A 26,210-nucleotide genomic window follows, 5' to 3' on the forward strand; every position below is an offset into this window, starting at 1 on the left:
CCAGACTGAAGCAAACACGATTTGTTCGAAGCAAACTAAAAAATAATAATGTGCATTTAATCAGACATAACTGCAGTACAAATATTATGGTGCATTATGTGAATGCAATTTGTATATAGATCAGATTACAATGATCAAAAATTATTTAAAACATAATATTAAGAATATATATTTAAAGTTATTTACTGATCGGTATGTATTTCATAAAAATAATTTTTTTTGCAAAGCAGGCAGATTGATTTAACACTACAATGCATGTTAAAACTGATAAAATAATTCTGTCGAAAGGGTCAAAATAATGTTTAATGTTAAGAAACGCAAAAATCCCGTGCTAACAGTGGAGCACAACAAAACATTGTATACCGAAATGTAACGCTGGTTGTTAATTCCCACTTGTTATTTGTATAGTTTTAAAGTGTAACTAGAACGCACCTCTTCAAATAACTGACACGACTGATGCAAACACTGTACTTTACACAACAAGAATAAAAAAACCTTTTAGTATTTCATCCATTGTTTTTACAAAAATTCTATCATGCAAGTAATCACAAACGGGCAAATAACACAGATCTGAGTTTCTCTTCACAGTGGCTGATTTCTCTAAACAGAACTGGTCTTAAAGTCAGATTTCTGAAGGCCAGGCCCACAGTTTGTGTTGAACGTCACAGACAGCGACACTTCTAATCGTTTTCAGCCTGATTATTGCCCATCAGCTTTCTGCTGTCCTCCTTTCTTTTTCTTCTTCTTCTTGTTTTGTTGCTCCTGTGTTTTCATTTTCTTTGCGGCGGGCTGATTTTGTCTCTCTTCTTCTCCTCCCTGCTGTTTCCTCCTCTTGTTCTTCTTCTTTTTCTTCTTTCCTTCTCCTGATGCTCCTTCGGGGGTTTCTGTAGGGGCTGGCGTCTCTTTTCCCTCCAGGACGGTGGGCTTCTTGCGGTTCTTGCGTTTCTTCGTTTCAGGAAGGAACCCCTTCTTCTTTTTCGTGGTCTTTTCTGTCTGCTCTGCCTCTGCGACTTTCTTCACCTTTTCCACCTTTGGCTTTCTAAAAATGGAAAGAGACCGTTTTTTTTAAGTTAAATTTGCTGTTTAAAACATTTTATTATGTAATACTTTAAATATAAAAGCTACTTCACATATTTCGCAATTTTTGTCTTTTTTTTTTATTTCGAACATGATGGGCACGAGCCAAAATATGATTATTCATTGGCAAACAAAGCATATAAACTACTTATATAAACTACTGTTCAAAATGTTAGGCTAAGAAAGATTCAGGAAAGGTTTATTCAGCGAGGATGCATTAAATTGATTAAAATCCTTACTGTCAGATTTAATGTTAATGCTACAACAGATTTTTTGTATTTAAAGCATCCTGAAAAAAATACAGTATATCATTTTCTACAAAATAAAACCAGTTTTTAACATTGAAAATCTCAAATGTTTATTGAGAAGCATATTAAAATGATTTCTAAAGAATCATGCGAGTCGTGACAAAAGTGCTCCTCCTAAAATGGCAATTTTTTTTTTTTTTTACATTTTTACATAACGTATATTTTGGTCATCCCATTAAAAATAACATTCAAATTGGATAACTTTGAAGATTTAAAATGCTGGAAATGTGTGAAATGCTTAAAAGTAACTGAAAATGGCTTGAATTACTTTCTCAAAAGATAAAACCCTGAAATTAAAGATGAATGAAATGAATGTAATAAGATTGGACTATTTCCGCCCCAAGACGATGGCTACAGGTAGCGCTACTGCTTCTGGTTTTCTACGTCAGTTCCATTTGATCCGTTTATAACAAAGATTCTGTGCGGAATTTGAATGCCTTTCATTAGATCTTACAGCAATCTTTTTTTCATTCGATTTAATGAAAAACATCTCAGGGAATCTTCCAGCGCTGTGCTGCGTCCTGAACTCAACATATGCATACGCACGCGTACTTGAAATGATAAATCAAAATAGATTTGAATAAAATGACTCACTGCACGCCAAATAAATGCATCACATTCCAGTACGAGTTCTCCAGATGTCCTTGTTTCTGCAGGCTTCCATCAGCGTTCATCGACTTGAGAACATCCTGAAGGAGCTCCAGATTAACCTGCATCATCTGCTCAGTAAGAAACAATGTGTTTTTTTTTTAACACTAAAAACCTTGTAAAAGCAGAAGGTTTAGTAAAAACATTGATTCGTTACCTGATTGCGAACGGATTTAACAAGATGCTGACAGAGCTCTAGCGCCTTGATTATCTTCTCTCGATCCGTTTTGTTCTCACACTGTACATCTTCAAAACTCTGGAGGAATATATTTTAGTATAGATATTAAAATATTATACATTACACCCACACACGGTTAAAAATAATAATATTTTTTATTGACTAAACACAGAATGCCTCCAAATTAGCAAGACATTAACGTAAAGTGAATGCAACAGAATACTGAAAGATATTTGAAGACTGCAAGTCATTACTGTAATATTATTTAAAAAACATTTTTACTTAGTTTAACTTATTTGACATTAATAATATATTTGCACATGAATTTCAGTAGAATTGGGGCCAAACGTTTTAACAGTGCTGAGCACTAAATGGTGAAAGGTCTACCTTGACGAGCTGGTCCACAGCTTTCTGACACAGTTCAGTTCTCTGAGCATCAGACATCAGGTTCTTCACGTCTTTAGACTGCAGGGCCTTGAGCACCATGAAACAGGCCAGACCCTAAAACGAAACAAAATACTTAATCTTCTGTTTTAAGTGCAAGTATCCAGTAACCGATTAAACATCCCAATATATCACGAGCCGCTCCAACACAGAAGGATCGCCTTCATTTACCTGCTGATGTTCTCTCACTCCAGTAGTGATGCACTCCACAAGCGTGTCCAACAGGTTCACATAAAACACCTTCAAACACAACACAAACAGATCACTTACTGCTTTATTTTTACATTTTGAAGAGATGTTTTCCAGTGCATGACTCCTAACGATTAACAGGACGCTTATTTAAGGTTTATTCGACAATTACTAATAGTTCGCTAACCAAGTAACAATAGTAACAGTTATAATGGCCATATCAAAACTCACTAACATTGAGCCGTCTACCTTAATTTGGAGCTGAATGATTAATCTAATTAAAATGGGTTGAATATTACATGCATTTGGAAAAATAAGGACATTGTGATTTCACAGCTGCACTTAAAAGTTATCAAATGTAAATTTTTTTTTACCAAATGATTTTCCTGTAATCATTCTTATTTTGTTTCATTTTATTTAACAATAATTTACATAATCATTATGTAATCATTAATATTTATTAACAAAAATAAATAAATAAATATATATATATATATATATATATATATATATATATATATATATATATATATATATATATATAATTTATTTTATTGCAATTGCCAGAGAAAAAATAAATAAATTCCTCCCCTAATTGTTCAATACAATACAGTGTGGCGGTGTGTCACAACATTAAAAATGACAGCCAAAAATGCATTAGAACGAATATTGTTCACTACTGAAGTTGTTTTGACTTACAGGGAATCTCTCGAAGAGGTCTATGAACATTTGTCCAGTGAGAGGGCTTTTCCTCTTCGTTAAGAAAGATGTCAGCACTTTTCTGAAGCAAGTCGTGACTCTCTCAGCATCCACTTTACCCATAACCTTCAGCTGCGATCAGAAGGCAAGTTACTTTATCAACCTCAGTACTTACAGATTAACAACAGTGTGTCCATTTAAGATGGTGGTTTACCTCCGCCGGTGTTGACGGTGCAGTTGGTGAATCCTGTTCGCTCGCAACACCTCTTAACACCTTCAGCACATAGAGAGCAGCACTACAAAACAATGATGATGCGATTTAAAGACGCAAATGCGCCAAAAACACATACGCAATCAGATACACTACAAGTATATCTCGTCTTCCTGCCACATGAGATTAAATGTGATCGATCTTAGAAGTCCTCACCTGAAGTAGTACAGAGACACGGATGAGTCTGTCAGTTTCTGGGCTCGGCCAATCAGACGCTCAAGCATTTCGTGAAGCTCCGCCTCTCGTCCGTCGATCTCCCTGCAGTAATACTTCGCACGACAAAGTCGATGCCTGCCAATCAGAGACCGAGCGACAAACTATGAGAATTAATTAAAACTATCTACATAAAAAAAGGTCTATTTAGCAGCATGTTTTCTGTGAGCTCAATCTCAGCTGCAGTATTTTGTTATAAAAAAAATAATAAAGACTAAAATGTTTCAGTACTAAAAATATAAAAATAATTTAATTTAAATATAAGCTATACTGATGCATTTTAGTAGTATACGGATAACACTTGATCAGCACGGCTCACTTGAAGATGTATGCAGCCTTGCGCAGGAAGTCCTGCTCCTGTTGGGTGGTTTCGGAGCTCATCCCGTTCTCAATCATGCTAAGCATCGGTTCAATCATCCCAAGAACCAGAGCGCTGCTGCTGTGCTTCGTCAAGAACACCTCCACCATGTCCAGTACCTGAAAACACACCAAATAACTCAAATCAGCCTCGAGGAGACAATACCTGCATACTTTACCATCTGTGTGACTGTAGGAAAGGAAGGTTCTACTGTGCTGACTGTCAAAAAGCATGCCATTTAAGAAGAAATAATTAAAATGAGTGATTAATTGCATCCATAAAACATAAAATGTCTACATACTGTGTATATTTATGATGAATATATACACACACACACACAAATACTATGTGAACAAAATCACACTTTACAGTGAGATAATAAAATAATTATTTGTTTAATATAGGAACATCTACAACCAACTTAAAACAATACATCTCTTTAAAATTTACAGATAAGAGTAGATATAAAAATAGATGAGAAACCCCATACTTTTATCCTGAAGTCCCGAACAAGGACCTTTTCTTTGCGCAGTCTGTCCTTCTCGTTTTTTTTGGCCTGGATCTTTTTCTTCTGCTCCAGGAAGAGAGCAGCCAGGCTTCCGTCCAGCTTCATCATGGCTGCATCATCCAGTTCCTCTTCATCACTGCCATCCTCTTCAGTGGCCTAAACAAGAACAACAGAACATCTATTACTTCTACCGAGTCACTCCTCCAGCACAGTTCAGACTGGAATGAAAGAAACATTCTAGATCACATTTATGTAGTGAAGAGTCATTTATCATACCAGAGCGTTCTGACCCTGCAGAACCTTCATCAAATCCAAACGGAAGTTCTGATCCACCTCTTCTCCATCCTCCATGGCTTCATCCTCCTCCTCCTCATCATCATCATCATCAGATGAAGAGCAATCAGAGCCTTCTTCATCCTGATAAAATTATAAACAAGAAAAGGGAAACATTTGAAACTAAATGAAACTTTGAAGCTAAATTATTCAGTTTGTTGGTATAAACACATTTGTGATGGTCAGACCTCCTCTTCATTATCCTCTTCCTCGTCCTCCTTTTTGTGTTTTAGTTTTTTCCCGTTTTTGTTTTCATCAGTCACCATAACTCCACTTTCATCCTCATCCCTGTTGGGGTCCAGAACCTATATTTAAAAAAAAAAAAAAAAAAAACAGATTTAATATCTTAATATATATTATGTTATACTACGCATATAAATCACACTTTCCTTGATTTCAAAGGAAAATTTCACATCAAGTAATAGATTAAATGAGTAATACCTCAGCTTAACACTCATCCATTTAAATCCTGATTAAATAAAACCTCTCTCTACATTATTTCGTCTGGAGAGTTAAAAGCTCACAACACTACTTTAAATTAAATCAACCAATGACCGGATTAGTTTTTTTTTTTTTTTTGTTAATGAATAAATAGCTGAACAAATCGATTGGGAGTCATAAACAGTAAAAATAAACAAAAAAAATTGTTTTTGATGCATGTCAAGCTGTTGTTTGGGATTCCCAAAACCGAAGAATAAACCTTTCAGAAACCCATAATAAGGACACTTTAAAGATCTAAAACAAATCAATAAAAATATTAAAATGCACATTCACTAAAACAAACAATTTTTTTTTTTAGAAAACCTACATGGTTGTAAATAATAGCACTGTTAATTAGTCAGCGTTCTCTTACGTTCAGGATGGAGCTGAGAGCTTCTTGGGTGAGGTGAGGACAGATACGGCTAAACACAGCTTTACACACATTACGAACGAGACGACTGGGCTGAGACAGGAGCGACAGCAGGATCTCAACCACCACCTCCACCCAGTGAGGCTCCTCGTCACAACTCTTACCCTCTGTAACAAACACACACACACCATTAGTGCATCACAGAGCTGGAATAATAGAGCACATTAACTGCACATCAACTGCTCTAACTTACTAGCTTTCTTTTTAGATTTCTTAGCCTGAGCTTTCTCCATGCAGGTCCGCAAATCATTCAGCAGCTCCAAACTTTCAGCTGGAGCCTGGAATGGGGACAAAACATTAATAAAACACATTAAGACCACAAAATAAAAGGTCTTTACCACTTTCAGAATTTTTTTTATCCGTTTTATTTGGAATAGAAATGTAAAGCGCTTGATTTTTTTTTCATTCTGTTTAATTTCCAACAACCATTTTCAAACAGCAAATTGAACAGGCATTAAAGCATTAAAGTCTCCCTCATGCACAACTAGAGTAAGTCATTAAAAAAATCTATACATAATACAGTGGCTGCAAAAACGAGCTGGATCTCACCAATTCATATTATTGCAAAATAAATGCATAATAATTTAGAATGTATTTTTTAATGGGTTATTTGTACATTCATGGATTTGGTAGATCATGCTTTTATCCAAAAGCATCATGCATTGCAATCAAAGCACGCATTTCATCAGGTCGCGCATTCCCTGCGAGTCAAACCCATGACCCTGGTGTTTCTAGCAACCGCTCTACTTTTAGAGCTTCAGGAAAGCTTAACCGACAATCATTTGATTATTTCTGCTTTTCGAAAAAAATAAAAACTAAAAATAAATCATTGGAAGAATCAAACCTTAAACATCTGAACCCCAACGAGAAGAAAGAGTTGCTGAAACGCCATGTGTTCAGGAGAGGAAGACTTCTTCGCTTTTTTCTTCAAGGCCTCCACCGACTCCAGCATACTAAACACGCAAAGCACAAAATCACTAAAAAGATCATCCGAGAGGCAGTCCGTCTTCCTCACCTTTCTTATTTACATTTAACAGGTCATAATTTGGAAAACGGCTTTTGGTGAAGTGCTTTTCGGGATACGTCACCTTTCCCAGCCCTGCCTCTGCTCTGGACTGAGGGTCTGAATGCTCTGGACGTGTTTGCTCTGGTTGAGGAGCATATTGGCGTACTGGACCACACAGTAGATCCACATGCTTCCATCGGCTTTAACACCCACAGTCCTCCTGGAGTTCAAATTTTCTGCCTCTGGTGAATTACCTAAAACAGCCATTGAGTTCAGGCCCTGCAGAAGACTAGAGGAGATAAAGTATGTCATTTAATTGTATTTATTATTGATTACATTTCATTTACTAACTTATTCTTACACATGCAAGTGTTGCATCAATTAGCATTTATTATATATATAAAATTTTAAATTCAATTTATACAATTTGACTGATAAGTTTTAATTCACCCGTAAAAGGCTGCAGAGAGGGCGGCTCGTGTTTGTGTATCTATGGGCACTGAGAGAGCCTGCATCGTCTCAGGAATTTCTGGAGTGGGCTTCTTCACATCAAAGGCGGCGTGGAAAAAAATAAACCTATGAAAGAAGGATAAAGCACAATACCATTGATTCATATCAGAGGAGCAGCCACAGGAGTCATGTAAAGACCTTTAATGAAACCGTAATGTGACTTACCTAGCCATTTTCATGACAAGTTCCTCCTCTTTCTTAATCTTATGCTTCTCCACAATGAAAGAGAGGCATGAAGTGATCCATTTACGAAACCTGGCAACACAGCTGTCACTCCTACATGAGGAAAGGAATACCGAACAAACATGAAATTGGCATGAGAGGGAAATGACAAAAAAAAGAAAAAAAAAAGAAGAATTACTACCATAATTTGCAAATCAGGTTTTTTTTTCACTAAAAATAAAGATTATTAATCTAGTCATATTAATATCTTATCATACAAGTTAATGAAAATTCTTATATTAAACAAATTCAAAATAATTTTGTATTTAATATTATTGTACATAATAGATCTATATTATAGTTTGATACAAAATAACTAAGAATTATTAACATATTACTATACTATATTAACATATACTATAGATTGTGTGTGTGTGAGAGAGAGAGAGAAACACACACACACACACTCTATTTGCATTATAATACAAATCCAAAAACATGTATATAAAATAATTGATGTATACAAAATTATATATAATATAATAATAATTATTTTGAATGCTACTAATACAGTTATTACTACATGTACAATTAATATTTTGCATAACTATTAATGGCAATCATTTTTGTTTATATAATAATACTACTACTATAATACGTTTTTACCATAATATGGTTTTACACAAGTGAAAAGTGTAGCACTTAAAAAAAACAACAACGTTATTCTTGACTTGATTATGATTTTAAAACTATTCTTGAAAAATCCAGTGTGAACTCACTGTACTTCAGACTCCTGGTTTCCTATCTGTCTGCGGGTGCTGAAGTCCATGCACTTGTCCAGCTGGGGCTTGCAGAAGGCCCCCATCAGCCACTCCACATACTGCCCCAGCGCTGACTGACCCATGTGCTCCAGAGGCTGCCAGGAGGTCGGGATCACGGGGTACCCCTGGTTAGTGAGCTGAGTGAAGCCGAGAGCCACGGTGTGCTGTTTGTCAGCGTCAGAGCAGCCCTCCATGAACTCAATCAAGTACTTCTCCATCTCTGGAGCAAACTTGTATCGTTCTGCCAGCTGAAGGGAGAAATGCACAATAAACACACACTGGCTATATTCAGAACGCGGCACTAGCTTATTGCACATATATATATTCTTGCACAAAATTAAACGGCCGTATGCTACGCTGATGTCGCATTATCTCATTAGTTTTAATTCTAGTGATCACTACATTTGGGTTAAATTAACCACTTACAAATAGAAAAAGAAAAAGATGGCATCCCTGACAGCCATCGCATTAAACACACACATCACCAAACACAAAGACAGACCTGTGCGGACAGGACGTGTTGACCGTAGTATCTCATCACATCACTGGACAGGACAAACTCAAGCTGAGGGACTGACAGCAGCGGCAGAGACGCTCCCAGCAACCGGAAACTTAAATAACTGATAATGAAGAAAGAGAAAAGTATACGTTTTAGTCATCATATTCTAATTGGTATTGAAATTGTTACATTTAAAAGAATTTTATTTTATTTATTTATTTTTTTTTAAGTACAAACGATTCCATTTTAACTTGCATTAATTTCTCTGGACAATGAAATTAAAAGATATTTAATATCATAAATAATAATTTGAACATTTTAACACATTTGCTTTTATTATTAAAATGTTTTAAGTAAATGAAATCTTAAAATTAAAAAAAAAAAACAATTCAAATGCATTAATAGTTTAAATAAAATTAAATAACATTAGTAAACATGAATAAATACCATGAAAGAAACAAAATTACACTGAATAACTAAAATTCAATTTATACAACTTATATTACATTTTAAACAAAAGAATGCTTGCATACAATAAAATTTTTGTCTTGCTTTCCAACTGCTGCAAGTTACATTCTAAGAAATAATATCCATTAGACAGATAAATGATCAGGTAAAGGTTTGGTTATGTTAAACTCACTGTGTGGGTCCAGGCATCTCTGACAGCATCCCTTTAATAATGGCTTCATTCCAGAACATCTCGAAGTTGTCCTCCCGCAGAGATGCCTGTAACAAGTCAAATGCCACCGGGGGCAGAATGTTTTCCTTCTTCACAGAGCGAGCGACCGTCTTTAAAACTTCCACAAGCCTGGAAGTACACGTCAAACAATAAAGCACAAAATATCAGCATGTTTTTAACCTACCGTGTATATAAAGCTACATTTTCAATTGAAATCAACACAAATATGCAACTGAAACGCACCCTACCATGTTTGTTTGTTTTTTTAATGAAAAATCAACACAAAATAAGTTTTAATTTATCATTTTAAAATTTAATTATGCTCATATAAAATTATAAAACATATACATTTAATTATTCTTTTACATGCACATAAATTTACAATACATTTTAAAGCAGTTAAAATAAATAAATAGACTTGATAATAAATGACTAAATTAAAATAAACATAATACAGTCAATAATTCATACATTAGGTAAATTTTTATTTTACTATTTTTGCATATATTAGAATGTCTGAAAACAAGGAAAAAACACATAGTAAGAGTAAGAAAGCAGAGGGAGTGAGACGCACTCACTTTGGCATGTTCTCTTTCGTAATGACTGCTGTGGCTCCCAATAGTTTCTTGAGTTTTTTTGCTTTGAGCACCGAGGGGAACTTCTGCATGGCCACGAGGAGGAGCTCCAGCTGCTCGGGGGTGTTGAGGGCAGAGGTCAGGTCAGACTGCAGAGCGCTCAGGAGCACCTCTTTAAACACCTCCGTCGACGTCTAGACAAAATACACAGCGCAAATTAAACATTAGATCTTCAGAAGTCAATGTTATATGCTTTAAATCCTACTCTAGAATTATACGATGTTATACAATCTTTTTCTACAGTGTTTAAAAACTGTTTTTAGACAGCTGTTTAATATTTTATGGAAACTACAATACACTACCATTCATAGGAAAGTTTGACATTTAAGAAAAAAAGAAAATCAGCACCGATAACAACAAATTTGGGCTGTTAAACAATATACAAAAATAAATGTTTTTATTTACATAATGTGTGTGCTGAGCATTATATATATATATATATATATATATATATATATATATATATATATATATATATATATATATATATATATATATACACACACACATACATATATAAATATAAATAATGCACAGCACACACATTATTAAACATTTAAATATTTTATAACGTACATGTTTGTATATTACTATGTTAATTGATATGCATACCATTTACACATTATTTGTAATGCTGGCCGAGCACCTCTGATTTCTATACAACAAAATTAGAGAGAAATAATCCATTAGAATCACCTCTGACAGGATGTCAGTCATGGTTTTTCTGGGCAGGTCTCTCAGGTGTTCTCTGTATTGGGAGAGAGTCTGCAGGAGCTGCACACACTCCAGCATGATCTGCGGCTCCTGAGAGACAGCATACCATCAGCAGAAAAACACCATCAGCACAATTCAGAGAGCAAATAATACCAAATAACACGCTTCCAGGACCTCTCTCCTAGTTTAGGATTCTCTTACTTTATGCAGACGCGTGGACTGAGACAGAGCGAGCACCCCGAAGAAATTCCCAAACGCTGCATTCCTCAAGAGTTTCTGTCAAAAGAACCGAAGCGTCGCGTGAGTTTGACCGCGACAGAAAAACGTCGGGCTTTCACGTCAAACCCTCACCTTTCTGGCCTTCAGGAGGTTGTGCTGCGCCTTGACGCTGTCTAGCGTGGACTTCAGCGAGATCTCCTCAAACACGCTCAGCAGCTTCACACAAGAAACAAAACATTTAACAGCGAACAACCGCCGCGGAAAGCTGTGCAGACGGCGCTGGTCTGGTCTGAGGTACCTGAGCGAGCGCCACGCTGTATCCAGAGCGAGCGTCTTCTCGCGCGTGAGACAGACCGCACACCAGTCTCTTCAGAGAGTACTTCAACTCGTCCGGCTGGGTGGAGGACACACAAAGCAAGCAAACATAGATCTCTGAGATGAATGTGAATCCACTGACGTTTTTCACTGACGATTCTTCAATCGAGAGCGTTTATTAAACGTCTGAAGGAGGCCTCTGTACAGTACGGCTCCATTTAACCCACGTGGTTACACAGACAAATACAACCGAAAAGACAGTTGTTTAGATAACGGCAGCTTGGTGGTAAAAAAGCACTTATAACTATAACAGCCAACTTCGGCAAGGAATATTGATCAACGGTGATAAAAAAAGATCTGCCCGTACCTTCTCGCTCTGCTTCAAGTGTTCAATTAAGTCCTCTATCGCTTTAAGGCGGATTTCTCGCTCGGGTTTCGCGATGTCCCAGAAGTAATCTAGGAATTGTCGGTTCTGTTTGAGGATGCCTTTGGCATCGGTGATTTTAGGTTTCACGCTGCTGTCCTCGATCTCTCCCATGTCTGTCTGCATCACAGCAACCATGATAATGTGGCGCACACGTGGGGACCGCGAGGACCTTTTTTCCAGGGTTATTTCCGCTCCGTACTTTCAAAATAAAAGTCTCGAATCATAACTGGAACTGCAGGACGTTCTGTTCGACTCCCGAATTAAACGGTCACTTACTGATTATTTTATAACTTACCAGGGTGTTCACGTATCGATGGGTTTAAAGGCCATTTTGAACACGTTTGACGCTAACAGGTAAGTGATAGAAATAAAAGAGAGAACAGTTTCTAATCGAGGTGGCCTGGATTAGTTCTTATGTCAAAATAAAATAAGTCGTACAAAACTAGCTTTAAGCATGTCAGCTACTTCAGGTTGTCTGCTTAATTAATTATTTCATTCATTCTTTTAAAAAGAAAACTCGAAGAAACAGATAACCAAGGCCAGGTATGCTAACGGAAGTCATTGTGAAGTAATGGCGCCCTCTGCTGGAGGCTTATGGAAATTACTGCTTGTCTATTCATGCATTATTGCAAGACTAAAACAGAGAGAACTGAATTTCAAATTTCTGCTTACGAATCAGTGTTTTGTTACATCATGTCATTATAATGGCTTGGACATGATTTTAAAATGAATAAAAATCCACTGGAGTGGTCAGATGATATCAGAGAAGACCTGATATGAAATGGTCCTAAAGTAAATTTTGTTAGTTAGCTAGTTAGTTAATTGTCAAGCAATGTTTAAATTAAAATAAATGCATAAATAAATGATTTTTCGTCACTGCTGTGAAATTCAGTGGCTACTGTGATCTGTACAGTTACCAACATCGTAAAGCTGTGGAATTGGAAACTTTACGCACACACACACACACACACACACACACACACACACACACACACACATTACTGTATATATTATTATTTCATAATTGTATTATTTTTACTATTTTATATAAATAATATAAAAAGATTACCTCAGCTGTGCATCTCATTGTTTTATTTATTTTGTTTCTGTTCATGTATTTGTATATATGATATATTATATATTATACATATTATATATTAACATATATTAGTATGTAACACGCACACACACACACACGTACATATGTTGCTTTTAGTCTGTAATGAGAATCTTGTGAAAACTAAGTCACTTTATTCAATATAAATTTTTAATGTATAATACTATAAAAAATATAATATACATATGAATAAATATTATATTTTACATATTTAAAACAATTATAAATGAACAAATTTAAATATAAAAATCTCCAGGCAAATTGTAATATCTTTGTAATAATAATTTAATTGTTTAATTAGGTAATTTCAGATTTATACAGGAATAAGCTGAATTTATGTCAAGATTTTGCCTTAAATACTTTGCCTTTAAATATTCTTATTATTATTTGTTATATTTTAATCCATATATATATATATATATATATATATATATATATATATATATATATATATATATATATATATATATATATATATATAAATCACTCACTTTTACTAACTCATTCCCTCTTTACATGTTCATGTGACTGCTGGCAGAAGTGATTCAGAGCGCACACACACATGCTCTACAGTCTTTCTAGAAATGCCCAGTCTGAACCAGCATGACAGTCACTAATAAGGAAAGGCCTGTATAAACCGTACAAAGCAGGCCTGACCCCCCATAAAGCCTCCCCTCCCCTGCCATCATCAGTCTGTGTCACAGACAGCCCTCCAAACAAGCACTCATTAGAAATCTCGCCTCAAGTCTTTTTCCACTTGTTTCTTCAACCTGGATCACATTATTTGAGTGAGCGCCTTTTGCTCCCCAATTTTTCTTGAACTATTTAGATAACAGATAGCAGAAATCAGTTCCCGTTACTGAATGTTTTTCGTCTGTAAATGGCCGCGTGTGAAGGAAACGGAACGATGATTACCAGTGGATGCAAAAGGTGTGAAACTAAACAAATGGTTTAATGGAGTCAGCGAGTCAGAGTGGAAAAGTTAAAGAGTGGAATTGTTCTTACAGTGTGTTTGTGAGGCTGTCTGTTACTCTCATAATCATTAAGAGCTGTTTGAAGAGTTCTAAGCAACACCTGGGTTGTGGGAAGTTCATATAATTACTATAATTTTATTTTACTGCCAATGGATAAATTATTATAGAATATGCAATTAATAAATAATTAATATTTGGACCTTAAAGTAGTTTTTTTTTGCATATATATATATATATATATATATATATATATATATATATATATATATATATATATATATATATATATAATGCATGAAACACATCACAAGCTGCTCTGCAGGAGGATAACAAAATAGATTTTATTTCACAGGATTAGAGGTTATCCATTTTATATGCTTTTAATATGTTTTTTTAGAGTATTTTACTTAAATACAATACAAATAAATAATTTATTTATTTCAAAGCAGTCCAAAACAGTTTTCTGAAGATACAAATTTCTCATATACATCCCCACTATCTCTTTCTCTGTGCGACGCATGCAGCCTCCCACAAGAGCTGCTCCCACAGGATGTTCACGTCCGTCAGAAAGAAATGAAAGCAGACATTCTTAAGCACATGATCCTATCAAAGAGAGTTTGAAGAAAGGTCTTTCACACATAATCCATAATTTTAGATTACTGGAATGATGCACAATGGAAACGAAAGCCCGCATTTTTTGCTCTTTTCGAGCATGTTTACAATTTAATGTCAGCTGGCATGAGGATATTATTTCGTCTAGCGCCGTGAAGGAGCACAGCCTCTACAGAGTCACGTGTGGACAGTCTTCATCACCGATCTCTCTCCGGCCCCGTCGGCATTATGAACGAAAGTCACACCAGTATGGGTAAGAAGTGTGTAGCTGTGTTCTTCCTGCGGGTCTTTCTCCCACGCAGGGGTCTTCCGTGAGCGCTCAGGCCCACAAACATCTGACGCTTCTTGTTCCTCCACTCGGCAGAAGCGTATGTGTTGTACCCGTTCTCCTCGATGCGCTCCTTCAGACGGCAGTTTATGCCGTAGTTTCTCTGAAACACACGAAACTTCGAGTTATTGCGTTTCTGTGATAACACGGCAGCGGTCTGTCAGCTTTAACCAGATGCTAATACACAGGCCGTGCATCTGGTTATTCATCTAGACCTGCTAGATATAATCTTGGACCAGACAGAAACCATGTTGGGTGTTGAAATAAGTAAGCTATTCGTATGTGTTCCCAGATCAACCGACGACATGGGCGGAGCTTTGTTTCTGTGATAAACAGTGATGCATAAATTACACGCATTAGCTTTTTTCAGCAGGTATAGCTAAAAATATGTTTTTTTTGGTGATTTCATTGTAGGACCCCTATAATATACTTAAAAATAACAAAAATGTAAAAAAAAAAGTATCTTTATAAACAGCAGACTCACAGCAGCAAGTGAACCTTTCCTTTATTTTAGTCTATTTTTAATTTCTTTTTTCACCTTATTAATTCATTAATTCTTTGAGGCCACCAAGAGATCCCTATAATCCCTGTTTAAAACCTCTGCATTAAATTGCACAGTCATATCTGCCTTTATGGGTTTAAGTTTTTATATTTGTATGATTTTTAGGTTTGTTGCAGGATACTCACCGCTCCATACAGTTCTCCTCTCTTACTAATAGCCAGGTAAAGGTTACTGCCGATTCCTCTGATGGCAACGATCCCAACATCCACTGACGTGATCTCCAGAATACCTGAAAAACACAACACATTAAATATTAATGGAAACTCAATTGAAACAGAGCAAAGCCGGCATCATTTTTTAATGTCATGGAATTTTGTGCTTTTGCCATTTTTGTTAGTTGTTTTTTAAAATTACAATTTAGGTTTTATTTAAGCAATTTTAATTTTCGCTTTGATTTAGAAAACCTTACAATCAAGCAATTCAGTTGGACTTTAAATGGATCATTGGGACGCCCATTTCCCACAAGTTGTTTCGATGCTTTAGGGTCAAACACACATTTCTCAATGGTAGTGTATAAAACAACCCATTTTGTTGCACCTCCCTTTAAATGCTAATGAGCGGAGAAACAACGGACTGATTACGGCTCACTAAGGGCGGTTGTCTACACACACTGCAAACAATTATTTCACTGAGTTTCGCATCGGACGGCCGCTTTTAAACCCCAACAAGGAATAACATTTCTTGGGAACAAAACAAACAGTGTGCGCATGTGTGTGTTTGCGGGCAGAGGTCAGAGGTGAAATGACAGTTTTGCTTGACCTTTGCTCACCTGCGCATTTTAATTCAGCTCCTAAAACAGCGAACACACACTCTCTTTCTCACATGGGAGCATGTGACGCCTGGCTATCGGAGTCTGATAACCCCAGCGGCTGCGGGTGTTAACCCTAACCTTTGATCAAGGCACAAGTGTCGAAAGATGCTTCTATCATGACAGCTAAAGTCACCACTCAACACTGTTCTGCTGCCCCCCTACGACGAGGCTTTCTCTGAACAGATACTCTCTTTTTGATAGAGTCTGTGTGCTAACTGGTTAGGTTAAATGTGCATATTTTTATATGCAGTACTGTGTATCAGTGAGGACATCGCTATCATTCAATATTTCTATCACTATCAGTCAATATTTTTTTTAATTATTTGTATCAGATTATCTTTATCTTGATCAGGCTGATAATGAATGCAAATAATTAGCTGCTGTGGGAAGTCTGAAATGTTTTTAAGTTTATATATATATATATATATATATATATATATATATATATATATATATATATATATATATATATATATAAAGTTAAATATATATATATATATATATATATATATATATATATATATATATATATATATATATATATATATATATATATATATTCATAGGTCACAATCCAATTTTTTTAATAAAATTAAAATAAAACCTATACAGGCATTAAAAATTGACTAAAACTAATTAAAAGGAATAGAGAAGATCTAACAACTAATTCAAAATATCCAGATCAATACCTTTCATTACACTGAAAATATATAATGTCACCACTTAATGATATCTGTTAATGGTTGGTAAATTAGAAATACACACATTAAAGAGGACTAATTTATTATCACTTTTCCCTAAACATACCTTTTCAAAAAGTTTTCAAAAAGCAGTTACATCTGTGCGTTGTCTGATTCGGCAACCAAATCGTTTTTTGGCCATCACATAAAAAATATCTTTACCGTAACAGCGACATTATGTGTGAATGCGAGCGAGCGAATGTAAGCGCAGGTAGTGTGTGCACTCATCTATCCGCGTACGTGTGTGTGTGCGTGTGTGAAGTGTCTCCACTGGGGTCTCGGATTGCAGGTATCAAGTGAGACGGTAAAACTATCTGAGTGCTCTGTGTCCTCTCAGCACTGGGATGAAAGCATGAAAGGAAGAAATAACACAGACAGGATGACAGTGAGACGGATTAGAGAAGCTTCAATGATCAGTGATCAAAGACGAGAAAGACGACAGCAGACTGGAGCCCACTGCAAAAAACTCAATGAAGCTCCCACACACACTCACACACACACACACACACACACACACACACACACACACACACACACACCCATTCAGAACCAAACCGCCAACATGTTGGTGTGAAGCACAAATACAAGGCTGACATACACGCAAGTCCGCCTGCCATATGTCTGTACCACACACATACAATACACATTAACCAGAACCAGGTACATCCCAGGTCAAGATGCTCAATTTATTACAAATTATTTAAATTAAGAAAGATGTTACGAATTTTAAAATTATTTTAGAAAGCTACTTGTTTATAGATAATTGGGAGCAGAAGAAAATAGTAAAAAAGTTACCTAAAATAGAGTAAATTTTTAATAAAATGTATTATTATATTAATTTCCAAGGCAACATAACTCACTTTCATTCAGCTTAACTTAACACTAAAATAACAAAAATCCCAAAACATTTAAAATAACTTTCACTCAGAAACTGTTGTGCAGTGAAATGGCAAAAAAAAATATTTCCTTATAAAACACACTCTAATAGTCTTACCATTTCTTTTTATAATGTATATTTCTCCCTTAACAGGGAGGGTGCACCCAATAGATTCGGTTGATCGTGCTTAAATATAACAGTTCTTGCATATTCTGTAGTTTAGATGATGTTACCGTTATTGTAAAATGACGCTAATATCTACGCTGGGCCTTGCTTTGAAGTTCCATGTCAGCGAGGCCACACTTAACTAACCACAAAAGAAAGCTCGGAGACCAAGCCAAGCCATTACAGTAAATGTGTTTGTAATCCCACCTCTATTTAACGCATACAAGCCAAACACCTGCGAGAGCGACCGAAACGGAGAAAAAAGCTCAGCAGATGTCGAGCAGCGCACCGGGAGGTCAAGTTTAAACTGGGCCTATTTGCCGGTTTTTCTTTACATGCTGCCTTGTTTTCCCCGAGCATGTCATGCTCCGCTGCACGTTACTAAACGCTGCGTCGTTGGCTCGGAGTTGTTCGCGCAGACGTGCTTTTTCCACAGCGCCCTGCCAAAATCCACTGTTTTTGTGCGTTTGCTGGCATTGTGTCTGGTGCCTAAAAATGCTAAATAAACAGTTGTAGTTTTTGAGGCAGCATTGCTCAAGTCATTGCACCACGCCTAGCTGTCAGTGATATTGAGTCGTTTGCGTTCTTTTTATTGCGTTGGTGGAGCTGTGAAGCCATCTGCGGCCCACATGGCAGCGATCTCGCGCCGCACTGGTGGTCTCCTGAACGTCCGGCTCATGCCTGAAGCGTCTTGACTGCTTCCTGCGACAACTACAAAGAGGATGTTTGAAGACATGATAGTGGACTGTAGTTCAGACGCAACAAATAAACCGTTCTGTCACAGCTGATATTTAATCTTTGCTTTCGTATAAAGGGAATCAGAGTATACACAAATGAGTAAAAATAAGAAACCAATTTCCCAAAAAGAAAAAGAAAAAACATGGTGTTACCACTGTTGAAAATATGATTTAAGTTAGTATATGTCAGGAAAAAACACTGTTATCACTGTACATGTTAGGTTATAAAATACCTTAGTATATGTTCAGAAACAATAAAAACACGGTATTACCGTTTTATTGTAAAAACAAAGCATATTATGGGTAATACGTGGTATTACCAGTGTAAAAATGTGTATACGTTGGGGAAAAAAACATGTTATTACCACTGTGGGGAAAATATGATGTTGGGGGAAAATTATTTGGCTAATATATAATGGGGAAAAACAACAACAAAAAACATGGTATTAACTACATGTGAAAAAATTTGCATGTTGGAAAAATACGCCATTTATCAAAGACATCAAGAAAAACATTGTGTTACCACAGTATATATAAAATGAAAAAAATTTAAAAATATGGTATTGCCAACGTACACAAAACATATAACCGACCTTAGCATATTTTGAAAAACAAAAACAGCAAAAAATTTAATACATTTAAAAAGTGCTATGCTGGTATCATGTTAGTCAATTTATTTTTTACCAAAGTGACATAATTTAATGCAGTGCACGGATATTAAGCACATATCACTGTTTAATTAACGTCTTTTCAGCACGTGTTTTAGTTAGCATGAACCGTTATTAGCATCAAACAGCAGTGCAGGCAGACAGACAGCAGACTCCCGCTTTATCAAACAGCATCAGGATACACGTGGGACAGCTTTACACTGGAATCCCCATAAAAGCTCATAAATCTGTTGGAGTCTCTCTCAAGGACAGACCAGACGCTGCGTTAAACACCCCCACTGCGCTATAATCATTAGTCTGATTCAACTCCTCAAAACTTTTACATACAACTCAATCTGCCGTACTTAATGCAGAACACCAGCAAAGATTTAGTTTTCAACGCCTCAGTGTTTTAGTGTAAAACAAATAATGATAAAATCTGCTGCGAGACATTTACATTCAACCAATTTAAAATCAAATAAAATTGGATTTAGTGTTACAGCTAAATAAAAATCAGCAAGAAACATTTTACTCCTTTTACTCAAATGTGAGTGATTAAGTTAATAAATAGCAACAAAAATAATAAACTGAAGTTTTGAAAAGTAAGAGTTATTGGTCATTTTGGTGGCAAAGTGATGTATTTCGATAAAAGATTGTATAAAATTACATTTAAATAGCATTTTATTTCGACGCAGACTGCTGATTAAAAGTGTGGGGTCAGTTTTTAATGTTATTTTAATGAAAGACTTCTCTCATTCTCACCGAGGTTTCATCTAATTGATAAAAATACACTAAAATTGGCAATATTGTGAAAATATTTTACAATTTCAAATGACTGTTTAATGTTTGAATATATCTTACAACGCAATTTATTCCTGTGATGCAAGGCTGAATTTTAAGCACCGTTACTTCACTTCATATGCCGATTTGTTGCTTAAGAAACATTTCTTATTATTACAACTGCTGAAAACAGCGCTGCTTAATCTTTTTGCGAACTTTCATTAGAAATGGAACATTGCATTTAAATATGTCTTTACTGTCACCTTGGATCAATTTCACGCACACTGGCTTAATAAAGTATCCGAAAAACATATCCATTGATGCATTTGCGACATGAGCTGCTGAAGCCGTGCATCATGGTCTTCAGAATGATGTCACGCCCCCCCACAGGCCCATTGTTTGTGTTTTTCCCAGCCAGCCGTGCCTTTTGAAACGTGTGACATCATTCAGCAGCACAAAGACCAGTGTTTCCCAAATCATGTCTTGCCTAAGGACAGCATCACTACTGCAGTATCCATTTCCACCAACACTGGATCCGCGCTATAAAGACTAGTGTAATTTCACCCGTCGAGGATTACTCTTTTGTCGGAGCCCATTGCTGAACGCGAAAGACGCTCACCTTTGATGTGTCGCTGGTGATATTCACATCACGCCATTCATGAAACTCTGCCTGCAGACTAACAGTAGCTGCTCTGTTTAACTGGGATGTATCTGTGATGGTGGAAATCACGCACAGGATGTGATGCACTATACGCAAACATCTTTAAGACATGTCAACATGTATAATCTTACAGGAGAAAAATCAACCATTTAATTGCATATTGGTTAAAATGCATTGCTTGAAAGTGTTGCATTTTTTGCAGTTTGATTTGATAGGTTCATTAATATTTAAAGCTTAGAGCTTAGAACGCAAGGATGCATTAAAATGATTCAAACCGACAGTAAAGACATTTATATTAATTTATATCAATATTTTTGGTGTGTTGCATGAGACTGGAGCAATGATGCTGAAAATTCAGCTTTAAATCACAGGATTTTATTTTATTTTTTGTATTTTTAAATCTATTGCAATAGACAGCAGTTATTTTCCAATGTAATAATATTTCACAATACTACTGTATACGGTGCGCATAAAAAACTTAAAAAAAGACCCCAAACCTCCAAGAAATCCTGTTGCAGTAGACATCTCAACAATGACTCAACATTTTTTGCGATCATTTGCTCAAGACACCGACCTTGCAATCAAAACTCAAAGACCTCAGTATGAACTCATTCGTTCGTCATCAATTTTAGCTGCTCCACGTTCATTTTACAGCTCTGTACTTGTACCGCGTGTCAACAACTGTCTCATTTGTGCCTATTTTTACTTCTTTCAGGATAAACATCTGAGATAAAGTGGATATGGTGGAGCGGTAACATGCTCCTCTGGGATCACATGTTGATCACTGACACATTTGTTTAGCTTGTTCTTTAACTTTAACCGAATGTGATGTTTGAGTCTCTCAGGAGGCACTTAGGGCTGGTTAAAAGTTGAGAGCAGTTAAGTGAGAACATGTGTATTACTGCTGCCGTTTCTGACACACACACTGTAAGCTCACTCCTATAGATATAAGAGCAACCAGCTGGGCTGTACACCGCTTAAATTAGCTACTCGCTTGTGAATAAATGAGTTGTGAAATTCAGAAAGACGGGGTTCAAATGGAAAAGAGCTATAGAGTGATCCATGTATGTTTAGTTTAAAACTCTAACGCTGTTACTAATAAAAGCACATAAAGCTAGAGCTTACCGATACAAAACACTCTGACGCGATGCTAAGTATGCTAAGCACCGATGTGTGTTTGCTTGGATGTTCTGAGTGATTGCTATGGTGTTCTGGGGTGGTTGTTTACCGGCGTAAGTCAAATGATCCCTCAAGTCTCTTTTATCAACCAGCAGGCGGAAAAAGTCTGATCACCTCATGATGATTGCTGATGATGTTTGACTTGTGGGGAGTTTGCGTAGTCTGGTCGAGTGTTGTGTGTCTGTTGTTTTATCACAGATGAGACTATCAGGAGAAAACTATACACGCACACACGCAGATCCGACAGACATTTCCTCTCAGCGCCTGATCACCTCTGAGGGCTTGATTACGTTTACACAGCCAGATGTCACAGGGATGTCTGATGCTACACAAACACAAATTGCCCTCTGACAAGGACGACTCAGCCGCCCCGGTACATTTCCATTCTCAACTAAGATATATTAGAATATAAGAGTGCGCTTTCTAAAATGTTACTGAGATAAAATTTTATTGCTCGGAGGTTGCTCTTTTATAGCTCAAAATTTCGTTAAAGATTTTCTTCCTAGAAGAAGAAATGTAATTATAAAACCTAGTGAGTGAATAGTTTGAATACACTGAAAATAGATTCACAAGTTGTCTGTGAGACAGCACCTTTTCAAAAGGTGGCCTTTTGTACCTTTTAGGTACTAACATGCACAATTGAAGTAATATTATGTACACTTGAGGTACTAATTTGTATATTATAGGTATTAATATGGACATTTTAGCCACTAACATGTACACTTTAAGTACTAATATACACAATTCAGGTACTAATATACACATTTTAGATACCAACGCACACTTTAGGTACCCTAACACACATCTGAGGTACATATATGTACATTTTAAGCAACTGAACTACTAATATATATATTATAGGTACTCATATGGATATTTTAGGCACTAACATGTACACTTTAGGCACTAGCATGCACACCTTAAGAACTAACATACACACTTATGGTACTAATATGCACATTTTATATACTAACTTACACTTTAGCACATCTGAGGTACATATGTACACTTTAAGCAGTAATATGTATATTATAGGTACTCATGTGGACATTTTAGGCACTGAAATGCACACTTTAGTTACTAATATGCACACTTGTGGTACTAATATATTCACTTTAGGTACTAATATGTGCGCTTAAAATATTAGTATGTACACTTAAGGTACCAATATTGACATTTTAGGTACTTATATGCAAGCTTTAGATACTAATATGCACACTTGAGGTACTAATATGTACACTTTAAGTACTGATATGTACACTTTAAGTACTAATATGCACACTTGAGGTACTAATATGCACACTTAATAATAATAATAATACATATCTTTAAGGTACCCTAATCAATCCATTAAGCACAAAAGTCTTTTGAAAAGACCCCCGTTTTGAGTTATCTTGTCATACTGTATTTAAGCACAGTTTGAGACCTTGTTGAGATCTCTTCTGAAACCCAAGAGGAGACATACGTTTTGTCAGGGGGACTATGTGAGAAACAGTGGATATCTCACTGCTGTGTAGGAGACACAACTGAGATATTAAAAAGAAAGTTGGATTTAAAAAGCACCAGACACAAACAACCACACACGTCTAAATCAAGATGCCCCGTGGCGTTAAAAAGGAAGGGATGTCGGTGCGAGACACCAGACAAACACAAACACACACACACAGAGGAAACAGGAAGACCCTTATCTGCACATGGGCTCCATATGAGTAATGGCTAATTAACTTGTTCTGCGTAAAACACAGAAAACACATTGTGCATCTTCCTGATGGGCCCATAATACTTGAAAACAAACCGGAGACAATCTAATAAGAGATCCATGACTCTGTTAGATATATACAGCCATTGCAAACAAAGGCTTAACCTTTGATCGCATTAAAAAGGATGTGTTTCCTCCTTTGCTGTGTCAGGGGAAACATTTACGGCAATATGTGGGTTAATTGCTCTCAGGTTTCTGGGTGTCAGGACACAATTATGCATTTAAAAAGATATTGCAGCCAACAGAACCATTCCTTAACGGCCCATTAATTTAGTTTGTTTTATTCCAGTGGCTAATTTCATTTATGGGGTATAAATATTAGTAATATTATTCCTGTGTGGTTCATTAAGACAAACCAGCCTGAAATTAGTTTCACATCAGGTGTTTTCATAGATATGATAATAATGCAATAATTTGTCATTTGTAAATGTTTTTTATATAATATTGCAGGGTATAGAAATGATGTGAATACAATAGAATGTCGATATAATAGATATGCCATAAAACATTTAATTTATATGCACATTTAAATTAAAAAATTATCTATTTTAAAAATGATCTATGAGTTAAAAATGTCGTTCCATCAATAGTAAAAATGTAAATGTGTACCTATAAATGTAATAATATTTCTAGATTATTTTCTGGATTTAAATTCAAATTAATTAACAAATGTAGTCTAATTTAGATTTAAATTAATTTAATTAAACCGTTAATTTAAATAGGAATTAATTCATTTCATAATTATATTTAATTTCATGACACTATAATCAATATTTAAAAAAATACATAAAAATAAACATATACTGAATCTATACATCTCCTCATCTAATTAACTCATAATATTTTCATAAATATAATCAATGTATGAATACATGCATCAATGGCAAAGCCTAAAATTTATAAACATACATTACTTAGAATTTAAACCAAATTAATAGTCTTTCATTTTTCACAATTTTCTGCTTATTATTATTTACATCTGAATTTTTTTCTTTTTAAATCTAAACGATTCAGCTCATAGCTGTACCGTTACCAATATTATTGATTAGTGAGCTACATTCAAACTTTAATCGGGATTGATAAAACTTTTAATGCGCCTTCCCCAATGAATGCATTTTCTTAACAGATAAGGCAATGATACGCGTGATAATGCGTCCAATCACGCGCAATCGTTTGACCGAGACTGAAACGATTGCGAATAAACGCAGCGTAGCTATATTACTTATTAGCCGACTCACTGAAGGGATCGTCTTTGCTCTTGGTGCCGTTGACTCTCCCGTCTTTCCCGATCCTAAGGAAGAACTTCTGGAAGGAGAAGAGTTTCCTCTGGCGCACGTCTCCCTGGAGGTGAACGTAGCTGCGCACATGCCGCCCGGAGGTGGAGGCGGAGGCGGAGGCGGATGAGGAGTTGGCGACCCTGAGCGCCCGATGCACGGGACATGCGCTGCGGCAGGTGACGCTGGACGCGAAGATCACGGAGACGGCGAGAAGATAGACGACACGCACCGACCAGCATGCAGACACACTCTTACTCACTGTCCATCTCCTCATGGTACTCCTCATGGAACATGCTGCTCAGTGAATGTGCATGGATGCCTCTCGCTCCAGAGAACTCCACTCGAGACCGGTGAAGAAAGCATGAAGTTGTGGAATTAGGCTGAGGAGCGAGTCTGTGAAGCTTCTGATGCTGAGATAAAGCGCTTGATTAATCCCATTTGGGAGTGATTATCATGGCAGCACTTATTCCTCTTGCGTTTCCTGGGAACGTGCGTCAAAACGACCCTGTTCGTGGCATCCTGTCTTCTGATGTGATCTCCTACCTCCGGGAGGTTCACAGAAATGCTGCTGTCCTCACCCCTCCCTACTCCTCGTCTGTCATTCGGTCCCTTCCTCTACTCTCACACTCGCATGCGGAGTTTGCTCCTCCTCTACGTGTCCACCCCCCCCCACCGAATTCCCTCCGTTCGGGGTCTGTAGGTGCGGGGTTTGCCTGATAGGGCTTTTGTGAATGGCTGTTATCTGGAGCTCTTTGATAGTGGACTAGGAAAAGAGCACAGACGCTTGAGAAGATGAACAAACCTAACCAGAGGCCACTCTTGATTGGTCCCACCTGATGATAAGAAGCTTTTAGTCCGATA

At 36.4% G+C, this 26,210-nt stretch overlaps 2 protein-coding genes across 2 annotated transcripts; both read right to left on the reverse strand.

The window, feature by feature from the left end:
* Window positions 1-36: 36 nt before the first annotated feature.
* On the reverse strand, window positions 37-12,285 carry mybbp1a (MYB binding protein (P160) 1a). Its single transcript, XM_043238853.1, has 27 exons — window positions 12,064-12,285; window positions 11,680-11,775; window positions 11,514-11,597; window positions 11,364-11,438; window positions 11,145-11,252; window positions 10,392-10,582; window positions 9,775-9,942; window positions 9,138-9,255; window positions 8,594-8,883; window positions 7,818-7,928; window positions 7,593-7,718; window positions 7,225-7,431; window positions 6,981-7,089; window positions 6,330-6,414; window positions 6,080-6,243; window positions 5,415-5,531; window positions 5,170-5,310; window positions 4,876-5,049; window positions 4,347-4,504; window positions 3,971-4,105; window positions 3,758-3,839; window positions 3,544-3,675; window positions 2,827-2,895; window positions 2,599-2,712; window positions 2,191-2,289; window positions 1,980-2,104; window positions 37-1,039 (listed from the first exon to the last, which is right to left on the reverse strand). The coding sequence occupies exons 1-27, from the start codon at window positions 12,256-12,258 to the stop codon at window positions 700-702; spliced, it is 3,813 nt and encodes a 1,270-aa protein (XP_043094788.1). The 5' UTR covers window positions 12,259-12,285; the 3' UTR covers window positions 37-699.
* Window positions 12,286-14,541: 2,256 nt separating this feature from the next.
* On the reverse strand, window positions 14,542-25,932 carry fgf10b (fibroblast growth factor 10b). The gene is made up of 3 exons (XM_043238651.1): window positions 25,311-25,932; window positions 15,842-15,945; window positions 14,542-15,257 (listed from the first exon to the last, which is right to left on the reverse strand). Exons 1-3 carry the CDS (start codon window positions 25,633-25,635, stop codon window positions 15,066-15,068), a joined length of 621 nt encoding a protein of 206 aa, XP_043094586.1. The 5' UTR covers window positions 25,636-25,932; the 3' UTR covers window positions 14,542-15,065.
* Between the last annotated feature and the right edge of the window lie 278 nt (window positions 25,933-26,210).

Source organism: Puntigrus tetrazona, chromosome 5 (assembly GCF_018831695.1).
Source record: "Puntigrus tetrazona isolate hp1 chromosome 5, ASM1883169v1, whole genome shotgun sequence".
In the NCBI taxonomy this organism is placed as follows: domain Eukaryota; kingdom Metazoa; phylum Chordata; class Actinopteri; order Cypriniformes; family Cyprinidae; genus Puntigrus; species Puntigrus tetrazona.